Consider the following 12,047-nt stretch of genomic DNA (forward strand, 5'->3'; position numbering starts at 1 on the left):
GGCTCAACATTTCTGAATAACCACTTGGGGACCGTGAACAGGCTAAGCCTTTCTGAAGATACTCCCTGAGACTGGATGGCCCTTTTGCAAAACTCCGTCCAAGTGTGTCTTGCTCAGCAGGAGGATGGCTGGGAGTCCCGAGGAAGCCCAGCTTCTCAGAAAGGTGTGGCCCGCGCCTCCGTGGCTGGCCCCGCCATCCCAGAGAGGTGATGGAGAAGGCCAGAGTTGGGGGGAAGGGAGGAGGGAAGGGAGTGGCTCAAGCAACAGCAAGACCCTAGCCCCAGAGGAGGGTAGGAAGGAGGGAGGACAGAGGGAGGGAGGGAGGTAGCCTCTCCGTGACTCATTCTCAGACCTCTAGTTGAAAAGCAGCTGACATTGCAAGCGCCCTCCCCTCCTAAGCCCTGGAAAGAGCCCCAGCTGCAGAGCCCGCCCGGAGCCTCTGAACTCCCTCCTCCCTCTCTCTTTCTCCTCCTCTCTCCTCATTCTCTCTGTCTCTCCCTTCCTGCCCACTGCCTCCCACTGTAACTCAGGCAGAAGGCAGAAAGCCAGGAGGCAGCTCTCTGCTGGGCGCTGGGGTTAAAGGGAGCAGAGCCCCCCGAGAGGAGGCAGAGTCCTTTCCCGCTGCTTGCTCTGCTCTCTCTCCCCGTCTTCCTCCTTCTCCTTTCGTTCCTTCTCTCCCCCAGCTCACCCTAGATGAGCTAGGGCTCAAGGCTGGAGAAATGAGACTGAGCAGCAGCAGAGGCAGTAGTGGCGGGGGGAGCCGGCTGCTCCCCTTTTTGCTCCAGGGATGTCTGCTCTGGAGCTGGGCAGCTGCGCAGGATATCGCCCAGAAAGCCATTGCCTTCCAAGGTAGGTCCCTGTCTCTGTCCTCCCACTGGCCTGCTAGGGCCTCAGCTTCAAGGGGCAGCCGGGGGGGCTCAGGTAGGAAAGCTGTGCTCAGGAATTAAGCAGTGCCTCTGAGGATGCTTAGGGCTCCCTGTCCCCTTCCCTCCGCCCTCTGGAAGAAGACCCTAACTCAGCTCCCTGCCCAGGTGGCCAAAGCTGCCTCCGAGCCTTCCTTTGAGGAATCCCTGGGTATTCACACAAGTGGTTGTCTTTCCTCTCCTTCCACAGGACTTAGCAGAGATAGCAGGGCTGGGAGAACGAGGAAGAGATCGCCAACCTTTGTAAAGAGCTCTGCAGATCTAAAGTACTATATCTATGCTAGCTTTTAGCTATGCTGATTAAGTATAGCAGGCGATTGAAGGTGATTTCTCTCTGGCTTCCCCAGTTATCTGAACTGGATCTTTTAAGTTTTTGCCCCCAGGGTAGTGGGAGATGGATGACCTCTGGCTGAGACCAGAGACTGCTGGACAAATCCAAGGGGAAAAGGCAGCTCCCTCCTAACCTTGTCTGCCCTCCTGATCCCCCCATCCCAGACCCCTGAGTCCCAGCCAGGAAGCTCATCCCACCAGTACAAATGACCTAGGACAGCCTGGGCCCCTTCCCACCTCATGGTCCATTGCATGGGGTATCTTAGTGAATCTGCTGCCTCATCTATCTTGAAGGTCCCCCTTTTTTTTCAGAGTTGGGATAGAAGCTTTGGATTTGGAAAGAGCAGTTGCTCAGAGCCTGGTGCATGGCATGAGCTACAGGCTGATGCTTCCCTCTTTCCCCTTGAGGTCCTCCCACCCTGCCAGCTGATCCCAGATCCTTTGGGGGGAGGCAGGAGGGCATGCAGGAAAGTTGTGACCTCTGACCCTTCCCTCCTTTGGAAACAGACTGCCCTGTGGACCTGTTTTTTGTTCTGGACACCTCTGAAAGCGTGGCCTTGAGGCTGAAGCCATACGGGAGCCTCGTGGATCAAGTGAAGGCCTTCACCAACCAGTTTATTGACAACTTGGTAGACAGGTAAAATCCACACTGGACAATTTTCTATTCATTTCTTCCTCTTTTTTCCCCTGGGGGCACACAGCAATGTGATACTGGGGAAACAGAGCTGGTCTGGGAGCCAGGAGACAGGACTGAGTCTGGGTGGTGCCCAAAGACAAGCTCCTTTCTCCTCTGGACCTCAATTTCCTCACTTGTCAAATGAAGGGGTTGGAAGGGTGAAGCCTCACGCAGATCCATAATCGGGGGTCTGATTACACTCAAACCCCACGAACCTTGACAAGGCTTCTTGCCTGGTCACAGAAAGCTGAAGGGTGTGTCTCAGGCTCCCCACTCCTGCCCCTGTGCCTGGCCCTATAGACGGTTCTCCGGGGATGCTCTGGGAACCTGGGAAAGGGTGGCAGTCAGCACCTGCAGTTCTCAGAGAGTCCTGAAGAGGGCACCCCTTCTTTAGCAATACTGGGCTCCCAGGCACTGTTAGCTGTCCAGCGGTCTGGTCTCTGGCTTTGGACACTTCTCTGTCCCAGGCATTCAATGACCAGGCTGGAAGCCTGGGGTGCAGAGTGAAGGGTGGGGCCGGATCCCAGCCCAGACTTAGAAGCGAAGCAGGCATGTCTCCTAGGGACATGACGAGCCTGTCTATGATGCCTGGGGCATCCTTCCTTCCTTCTTTTCCTTCCTTCCTTCCTTCCTTCCTTCCTTCGCTCATTCATATTTAGACTCCCAACTAAGGAGTTTATAGCCTAGGATGTAGGGATGACACCCACTCCCTCATAACTATGACACATAGTCCAGAGCCAGCGTGCTGCATGTAAAGGCAAAAGGTGTGGACAGGGGATGCTTCTCTCTTGTCTTTGGGTCCCTGGTGCCTACCACTGTGCCTGGCACATCAGGGTGCTGAAGACATGCTTGTTTAATTGACTGATTCTGTCTGCGGGGCTTTGGGCAAGTCACCAAGTTCTGGGCCTCAGTTTCACCCTCTGTTAAAGTAGGCTGGGTGCACGCTGAGGTCCCTCCCACCTCTCCAGCTAAAGTCCATGCTCCAGGCCAAGGGACCACAAAAGATGCCAGACACAGAAGAAGTTGTTTGAGCCCAAAGCAGGGGAGAGCCCTTCTGGCTGGCGGGAGGGTCAGGCTTGACAAAGAAGGGGCCTTGGAGCTGAAACGTATGGAGGCGACTTTGAGGGACAGTTTAATCATCCACACGGAAGGAGCTGTGCCCAGAGAGGCCGCCCTGGGATGCTCAAGCAGGAGCCAGAGACAAATCCGAGAGTCCCGACTCTAGCTCTTTCCTGAGCATGGCCAGAGAAGGCAGCAGTCTCACAGAGCCCTAAAGTACAGGCAGCACCCACTTTAGCTTGGCCCACTCAACTGGAGCAGCTGATTCACAGTTGAGACAGAAGTCAGCCGTTTAACTAGGTGCATTTTTAAGCACCTACTATGTGCCAGGCACTGTGCTAAGCTCTAGGGGGCAAAGAAAGGTAAGCAACAGTCCCTGGTGTCAAGAATCTCCCAGTCTTGGGGCAGCTAGGTGGCACAGTGGATAGAGCACCGGCCCTGAAGTCAGGAGGACCTGAGTTCAAATCCGGTCTCAGACCAAACACTTGACACTTACTAGCTGTGTGACCCTGGGCAAGTCACTTAACCCCAATTGCCTAAAAAAAAAAAAAAAGGAATCTCCCAGTCTGAGGGGGGACATCCAGTAAACAAGGTATGAGCCAGACTGGTGCAGGCTGGACTGGAGATGGTCCCAGCGCGAAGGGAGACAGAGGAAGGGAGACTCAGAGAAGGCTGGGGAGGACAGTACAGAGCAGAGGAGCAGAGACAATGGCCAGGGGGCAGGCCCGGAGCCCCGAGATAGAGGGTCTTGTTCAGGGAGCAGCGAGAGGCTGGGGTCACGGGGTGGAAGAGCACAGGGTGGGCAGTAATCTGGAAGAGGCCTGCAAAGGGAGGAGGGGGCCAGCCCTGCAGGGCTCCAAAGCCCACAGTCACATGGTGGACTGATAACTGACCTGGAGACCAAAGAGCTAGGGCCGGGCAGGCCTCCCCTAACTCGCTGCCTGACCCTACAAAAAGTCCCTTAATGACCTCCCCTGTAAAATGAGCAGGTACACAGCAGACACACAGGAGGATCAGGGGAGGGAGTTCTAAGGCAGAAGTCCAGAGCAGGAAGAGGCTTGGAGGCCACTGAGCCCATCCCCTCGTCTTCTGGGAAGGTGAGCTGGGGAGACAGGCCCCTGTTACCCCGCCGAGGAGAGACAGAGCTGGGACATGGCCACGCGGCAGCTTCCAGGCTCCCAAGGCCATCGCCTCCCTCCCCCAGTTCTCTGAGCCCCTACAGTATAGACTGTCCCCTTGAGGGGCTTCTGTTCAAGACTGGCAACAGGGAGCCCCAGAAAATGCAAACAAAATAAAGATCCATGTTGTAACGTAAAGACTCAACATTCACATAGGCACATACGTGGATATGCATTTGTGTACATAGATGTACATGTATGCCTGTTACATACATAGGACAGGGTCAGCATGGAGGGATCCAAAGGGATGTGGCTTCTAACCTGACCCTGGGGGCAGCAGGGCCACCCACAGGTGGATGTGAGGGTGGAGATCTGGGCAGAGGAGGGCAAAGTCCATTCTAGGCCTGGGAGGCAACTTGAGCAGAAGAAGGAAGCCAAGGAAGGGGAGGGTGAGAACGGATGGGCCGAGGATAGTCCAAATGGCCTGGAACAGAGACGCATGAAGGGCAGCTTTGTGAAACAGGACAAGACAAAGAGGCCTTGAATGCCAGGATCAGGAGCTGGTCCTTTATTCCACGGAAAAGAGGAAGTAACTGGAAGGTTTTGAGTAAAAGGGTCACATAGATGTGGTCACAGTGGAGCATAAGAGGATTGTCCAAGCATCAGAGTGGGGGATGGAATGGAGAGGGGAGACATCAGGAGCAGGGGTCAATATCACAGTAGTCTAAGTGAAGAGAGCGGGGCCGGGGCTAGTGTGGAGGTAGTGAGCCTGTAGGTGAAGCTCTGGATGCAAACAATATGGCTAAGGGAGGGACAACGGGACTATTGAGTTGTGAGGTAAGGCGGAGGAAGAGTCCAGGTGACTCCATCTTGTGGGCTTGGACTCTCTAAAGGGTGATAATGCCAACAACAAAAGCAGGCTAGGGAGGTGGCACATGTAGGGAAATGGTGACAAGTTCAGGTGCAGTAGTTGGCCATACAGACCCCGCTGTCCCAGGGGATACAGGACTGCAGTGTGGGCAGCAGGCTGGCACCGATGCTGCAGACGGTCACAGGGATGGAAGTCATCCCCAAAGCCATGGAGACCGATGAGCTCACCAAGAGGAAGGAAGGCGGAGCCTTGGGCGACACCCACTTCTAGGGAGCAGGAGACAAGAGACAGAGAAGGAGCAGTCAGGGAGGAGGAGCAGACTCAAGGAACACAGTCCTGCAGGCCAGGGAGGGGAGCTGCTGAAAGACAGCCTGGGCAGGGTCGTGGACTGGGACTGGCTCCTTCCATGAACACGTCTTTACTCTCCTAGCTAATCCCACCTTGACGTTCACCACAAAGCACAACTCAATGAGGAGATTTGTTTTGGATGACTCCCGCTCCCCTTTTGGGAGCTCATTCCCACTCCCAGTAGTGGCCCCTCTCACCCCCTCCCCCACCACTCTAAGCTACCCCTTCCCCCTCCTTATGAAGACCTGCTGTCCAGAAAGAATCTGACTTCAGTCATTTACACTTCAGTGTGAACTTAAGTTACTAGATTTGCAGTTTTGGCCTCTCTCATTATGGAATGAAGGACTTTGTACCTCCCACCACCACAATTAAAGGAGCCTGACATTCCAGTGAGGAAATGAGACAGGAGGTAGTTGTTTTCTGGGCAGGACCCTCACCACCCCCACCTTCCTAGCTATCCCTAAGGCTGGCCCTCAAGAAGCAGGGACTACAGTCCACCATGTGTGACTCTCAGGGTGGTGGCCTTTCTCCTTTCCCCCACATTGGGCCAGGCCCCTGGAGAAGAGAATCAGCTGGGCAAAGCTGGGAGTGAGGGGTGGGATTTATTCTTCTGGAGATGTTGAGGAACAATTTCCAGGTTCAGGCGGAAGACTGATAGGCTCACCTCTTGTGTGTTCTTCAAATTCCCTTCTGCTGTTTTCCTCTCAAGTACATGATGAGGCCAAGACCTCCTCCCACTCACTGGTTCACTCAGACTTGAAGCCTGAGTGACCACAAGCTCCCTGAGTAGCTAAGTCGGAACTGAGCTTTAAAGAAGAGAACCTGGCAGAGAGGGAGAGGGAGGGCAGTGAGGTGGGGAGGAGGTGAGGGTGGGCAGCCTGGTCTTGGGGGGGGACCGGTCATTTTCCGCCTCCACTTGGCTCGCAGGTACTATCGATGTGACCGCAATCTCGTATGGAACGCTGGAGCTCTGCATTACAGCGATGCTGTGGAGGTTATCCAAGGGCTGACCCCCATGCCCAGTGGCCGAGACGGCCTGAAGTCTAGCGTAAGCAATGTGAAGTACATCGGCAAAGGCACGCACACCGACTGCGCCATCAAGAAGGGGATCGAGGAGCTGCTCATCGGGTAAGTCAGGGCCCATGGGGCCACCAACAGGCTTGAGACCCATCCCGCGGCAGCTTCCGAGGCAGCCAGCCCGCCTGGAGACCCAGGTGTCTGTGGTCTGAGCTGCCTTGGGCTTCACCCCGGGGTGGGGGGAAGGGAGGGTCCTTGGATCCTCACCCTCTTTGGCTCATGAGAAAGTTACTCGCTGAAGAGCCCTAAAGGAAGCTTGAGCTTCACTGTGTGTGAAGGGCTGGTAGAATGAACAGCTGATGCCTCCCAGCTGGACCACCCAAGCTCCCAATGCCGCTGGTTCAACATCCAGAGTGGTCAAAGGGCCTTGGCCTGGTCAGTGAAGCAGAGGCCAGGGGGAGGAAGAGGACACTGGTGCTGCTGCCATGAGTCCCAAGGAGCCCCAAAGGAGCCCCTTCAGTCATACCTGCCTCACTCTCCCCTGTGGAGGTCCTGAATGAGGTCACAAGGCACAAGAATGCAGCTTTAGGCTGTCTTTGCAGCTGGCACACTTGGAATCCAAGCCCAGCCCTCAGAAAGACTTCCTGTCCTCAGTCTGGCCAGGTCCAAGTCTGCCTAACCACGCTCACATAGCCCCCATCTCTAAGAGCAGGAGAGATTTCCTCAGGTGCTTCGGCCATTCCATTTCTAGGACACGCCCTTACAATGGAAAGGAGCTTATTCCTCTATCCTGGCCTGCTCTTTTAGAATGCTCCGTGCTTGGAAATGGGTGCTTCATTTATCCTCACTGTCAAGACCAGTGACTGGCATGCAGTGTGCTCCTTGGTCGACTGACTGACGAATCCACGTTGGCTCCTAATGATCACTGCTTTCCCTTCTAAAGGCCCTCAGAGCACTTGTGGGATGTTCTAGAATTTCATCATGAATCAGAGTTATCTGCTCTGTGGTGTCCAGCCTCCTCCCTCTTCTTCCTTTTCTTTTTTTCTTTTTTGGAAGATTGGGTCACTCTTTGCCATCTTAACTCCTCCACTCATTTCCCAATACCTGAAGATTTTTCAGAAATAATTGGAAATGGCTCAGTCCCTTCAGTTTCCCAAGATGTGTTTGCCTTTCTTTGTATCCCTGGGACTTAGCACAGTGCCAGACACAAAGTAGGTGCTTAATTAATGCTGATTGACTTGCTAAGGTGGATCAGCTGCCTGGGCTTAGGGACAGGAACTTGGAAAGGGAAGCCAGACGCTTTCCTACCCCTCCTGACTGATCTTGGCTTTCAGCTCCTTTTTTGTTTCTCTCGTCCGGGTGAAATATATTCTCCTTAGTAGACAAAATAAGAATGACTTACAATGGAATTTCTCCATCTTCTTTCTGCTGCCCATTATTAATGTTCTATCCATCTGAGCAGTGGTCCTTTCTTTCCTTTGAATTTTTTAGCCCCCTCCCCCCATTTTTAACCTGAATATTCAGTGTCAGCTTTAGTTTAATGTGGGCTTTTATGCTCCCAACAGGGTTCTTAAGGTGCTGGGCTGCTGTCGGTATTTCTTGCCGAACCTTGACTCCAGAAATGTATTGTTTTCATGTAAATTGGTCAGAGGTTGGTCCCTGTGCACCAACACTGCTCTCACTCAACATCTCCCCCTTCCCTCCTTGTCAGAAGTGCTCTTGTCTAGGGCTTCATCACATCTTTCCAGAGGCTTATCATCCCTCATGGACCAAATGCCTTCAAAGAGCTTTGGGCCCAAGGACTTCACACCCCTTCTTTGCACGTTGGCATCTGTGCTCCTCAGTCAGGGATCAGGTGGCATCTGCTGGTCCTTCTCTATCACCAGTTCTAAGTGGGAGTGGCAGTCACTCCCCCCCTGTTGACACCTTTTCTACTTCAGGAGCCAATTTCTTCTCATAGGTCAGGATCAGGTCCAAAATAATAGGTCTTATTTTATCTTCTTCTACATTATAAAGAAGGAAATTATCATTAAGACAGGTCTAGAATTTACAATCTGCTCTGCTACAGAGAGAGAGAGAGAGAGAGAGAGAGAGAGAGAGAGAGAGAGAGAGAGAGAGAGAGAGAGAGAGAGAGAGAAGAGAGGTGGGGCTGCTGACTCCAGCAGAGGTTCAGTTAATCGAAGTTTCCCATTGATACAATGTCTCACTTCCATGGCAGGTTAATGAGTTTCCCAAACCTCCTTCTGTTCCAATGGTCTGTAGAATATTCCCAAGGTAATATGGCTTTTACTTCTCTTTTGATTAATCCTTGCTCACCACACCTCTCCCCTTAAGCTCCTGGATTTTCCTGAATGAGTATATCTCCTTAACATACGATGCTATTACTTTTTTTCCATTTCTTTTATCAATTCTGCTCCTAGTAGACAAGATAGCCCAACTGTTTGTCTAACATCCTTTCTTCAAATGAATTATTTCCAAAACTAGTGAGAAATTAGAGAGTGCTTCTGCCCTCCATGACTCAACTCACCTAAATCTTCAGGATCCTATTAAAGTCTCATGGTGAGTGGAATCTTTCCTTTCCCAGGGAATAGTGACAGCCACAGACACATCCTTTCTCTTCTACCACGATGCTTCTTAACTAGGTTATGTAGTGGAAACAATGCTGATGATTACAAGGTCTGGGAACGGAGAGGGGAGAACAAGGCAGGACATAAACTGATCTCCTTGGAAGACAAATAGTTGAGACAGTCACCCTTAAGGATTGCAAAATATTGGGACATTTTCCAGATTTTCTCATTAATTGGTAATTGCGTAACCACCCTATGTTTCAAGGCCTATCTCAAAAAGTGTGAATCAGCAGCTGAGCAATCTTTAATACAAAGGTTTTAAGGACCAATTATTGTTACTGTTATTCTCGATAGGGATGTGTATGTATGTGTGTGTGTGTGTGTGAGTGTGTGTGTGTCTGTGTGTGTGTGTATGCGCTCATGTAAGAGAGATAGAGATGGAGAAAGAGATGAAGAGGGAGAGCTTTAGAAATGGAAAGGAGGAGAGAGAGACAGAGAGAGAGAGAGAGAGAGCATATACACACTACCAATCAACCAAAAAGCATTTATTAAATGCTTACTACGCATTTAGCCCTGTGCTAGGTCTTACTTTTACAAAGAAAAACGTCCCTCTACACACACACACACACACACACACACACACACACACACACATACACACACACTTACACACATTTACACACATACACACATACACTTGATTGTCTCAATAACATGTAATTTTGCTGCTTGGGTCCACTTTCCCACGACATAGGTTAAAGCCTTCTGTATAACCAAGTATCCGGTTTGGGGGGGGGGCAGTCATACAGCCCCATCCAAGCCCACTGCTGAAGCCTCTCCAGCTTGGACAGACCCACCAGAGCTTGTGCCCAGCCAGCATCCCCTCCCTGTTCTCATGAGGCATCACAGAGGGCTGCACACTCACTCATTTTTGAGCCTCTTGTCAGATTTCCTGACTGCTCAATTAAAGATGTTACTGCCACATGAGCCCTCGGTGCCCCTTTTACACCTTCTAAGCTCATTTTCTCATAGGTAAATATAGGGCATCTTTCTAATACTCTAATGTTCTCCCCCAACCCTCCCCTGCCATCTTGAGGGTTTTATGGGTTTGAGCTGTCCATGGTTAGTGTTCCTTAGTGACAAGTTTAAAGGGAGCCCAGAATTATCATCAGGGATGGCAAAGGAAAGATGAGGGGAAGCTCATTTGGTCTGCTACCCCTCTGTTCCCCATTGTGGCCATGGGCTTGGGCACCTGGGCAGCAGCCTGGCCAGCCAGGGCATGGGGCCCTGTAGAAGCCCGGCTGCCTAGCTGGCTGGCTGGGTCACAGTTCAGGTGATCCATGAGTCGTTTGGGGGGCAGCCTTCACAACAGGCAGCTTCCCCCAACCTGGCAGCACCAGCTTGGAACACACCCTTGCTGTAGTTGCCCTTGGAGTTGGTGCGTTGGTCCTGGTCCCGGCCTGTGGGGGAGTTTTAACAAAAGCCAGCTACGCATCAATGGGTCTCTGCCCCTGACATCCTTTGAACACTGCAGAAATAGCAGCCCAGGTGGATCATAGAAGGTGCTGACCAGCCCCACACCCTAGCACTGCACCTGTGCTTTGGATCTCAAAGCTGCTGGGCCCTTCCCCAGCCCCTGGGCCTCATGAATATGTCTCTGAATCATCCCAGGGGGTCCCACCTGAAGGAGAACAAGTACCTCATTGTGGTGACAGATGGCCACCCCTTGGAAGGCTACAAGGAGCCCTGTGGTGGCCTGGAGGACGCCGTCAATGAGGCCAAGCACCTGGGCATCAAGGTCTTCTCAGTGGCCATCACGCCTGATCACCTGGTAGGTCCCAGCCACAGCCATGGGGTGAAAACTGGGACAGGGCCTGAGGCAGAGAGGCTGGGCTTGAGAGGGCCCTGTGCTGAAAGAGGAGCCACCCACAGCAAGCCAGGCACCTCCGTGCCTGTGTCCTGGGCCTCTGGGACCCAGCTGCCAGGGAGATGCTGGGTCAAGCATTGACCTGAATGCCAAGTTGGACCAGGAGCCAGCTAGCCCCACCAGGTCCCTCTCAGAATCTCAGTCTCCTCATTTATGAAATGCAGGGGGTGGGGTATGGTTGGCTTGGGGGCATGGTGTGGCGGGATAACTTCAGGTCGTTGGACTCCCACTGGTGCCTCCTGCCCCATCCCCAACTCCCCCAGAGCCAAGAGAGGGCAAAGCCCCCATGACCACACCCCCAGTATCTCATCTGGCTTCTGCCAGGGGAAGAAGGACCCAGCCAAGGGCTCTGGTCCTGCTGCAGCCCTCTGTGCATCTCCCTGAAGAACCTCCCGGGGGCCAAGGCCCCTCCCCTCCCAAACGTCAGCATCCACTCAGTGACTCCCCTTAGGCCTCCCCACTCAGCCCAGAGCAGGGGCAGATGGGCAAGGAACTACGTCTGCAGCCAGTGCCGACCCCCCCCCCAGTCTGGAGGAAGGGGCTGCCGCTCCTACCATTCCTTCTCAAGGAAGGCTCGGGGCCTAGAAGGGCCAAGTGTTTCAGCAGCAAAGGAACAATGGGTCTTGATGAGTCAGAGCAAGAAAAGAGCTTTGCAGGAAAGGACCTGGGAGCCTGATGCCGCAGTACCCGAAAGGGCACCTCTTGCCGTGGCTGAGCAGCTCTGAAGCAATAGGGCTCAGAGGCACTGAATCCCTCCTTGGCTGACAAGTTATTGTTAGCACCTCTGTGCCTTAGTTTACCCATCTATAAAATGGGAATCTTATCTGCCTTGACAACCTCACAGGAAGGTCAAAAGAATAATCATAGGGTTACAAAGACTTAGCGGCCACCTTGACAACTCCCTTCTTTTACATAAAAGGAAACTGAGTCCAGAGAGGTTAAGGCTCTCTCCCAAGGAGAATGGGTTCTGTTACAAGTGTCATTTTTAATTAAATTCTCCCTTCATCACCAGTTTCTTAAAAGCAAACATTTCTTCAGAACAGAAGCTTAGGAAAAAGAGGTCCATTTAGCAAAGAGACCAGAGGCCACAGCCGGTGAGGACATCACCTCCGTGTCTCAGTACAAAGTGACTTCCCTTGTGCCGCTAAAACATCACGTTCCCAGTAGCAGTAACTCAGTACAACCAATGATTGAAGGAGGATGGGGGTGGG

The 12,047-nt window shown here is 52.7% G+C and overlaps 1 protein-coding gene and 1 long non-coding RNA gene across 2 annotated transcripts in view; one reads left to right on the forward strand and one right to left on the reverse strand.

Annotated features, from left to right (window-relative positions):
* The first annotated feature begins 384 nt into the window (after positions 1-384).
* COL6A1 (collagen type VI alpha 1 chain) overlaps positions 385-12,047 on the forward strand; it is a 43,288-nt gene continuing 31,625 nt past the window's right edge. Inside the window, exons 1-4 of the mRNA XM_020973363.2 lie at positions 385-849; positions 1,761-1,890; positions 6,253-6,453; positions 10,581-10,740. Of these exons, the coding sequence (XP_020829022.1) occupies positions 720-849; positions 1,761-1,890; positions 6,253-6,453; positions 10,581-10,740 (621 nt within the window). The 5' untranslated portion in view covers positions 385-719. The remainder of the gene's footprint in view (positions 850-1,760; positions 1,891-6,252; positions 6,454-10,580; positions 10,741-12,047) is intronic.
* LOC110198843 (uncharacterized) lies at positions 4,655-9,028 on the reverse strand. The gene is made up of 2 exons (XR_002321844.2): positions 8,870-9,028; positions 4,655-5,243 (listed from the first exon to the last, which is right to left on the reverse strand). It is a non-coding gene; the product is annotated as an uncharacterized LOC110198843 (long non-coding RNA).

The sequence above is a fragment of the Phascolarctos cinereus genome, unplaced genomic scaffold (assembly GCF_003287225.1).
Source record: "Phascolarctos cinereus isolate Bilbo 61053 unplaced genomic scaffold, phaCin_HiC Scaffold_5;HRSCAF=322, whole genome shotgun sequence".
Taxonomy (NCBI): domain Eukaryota; kingdom Metazoa; phylum Chordata; class Mammalia; order Diprotodontia; family Phascolarctidae; genus Phascolarctos; species Phascolarctos cinereus.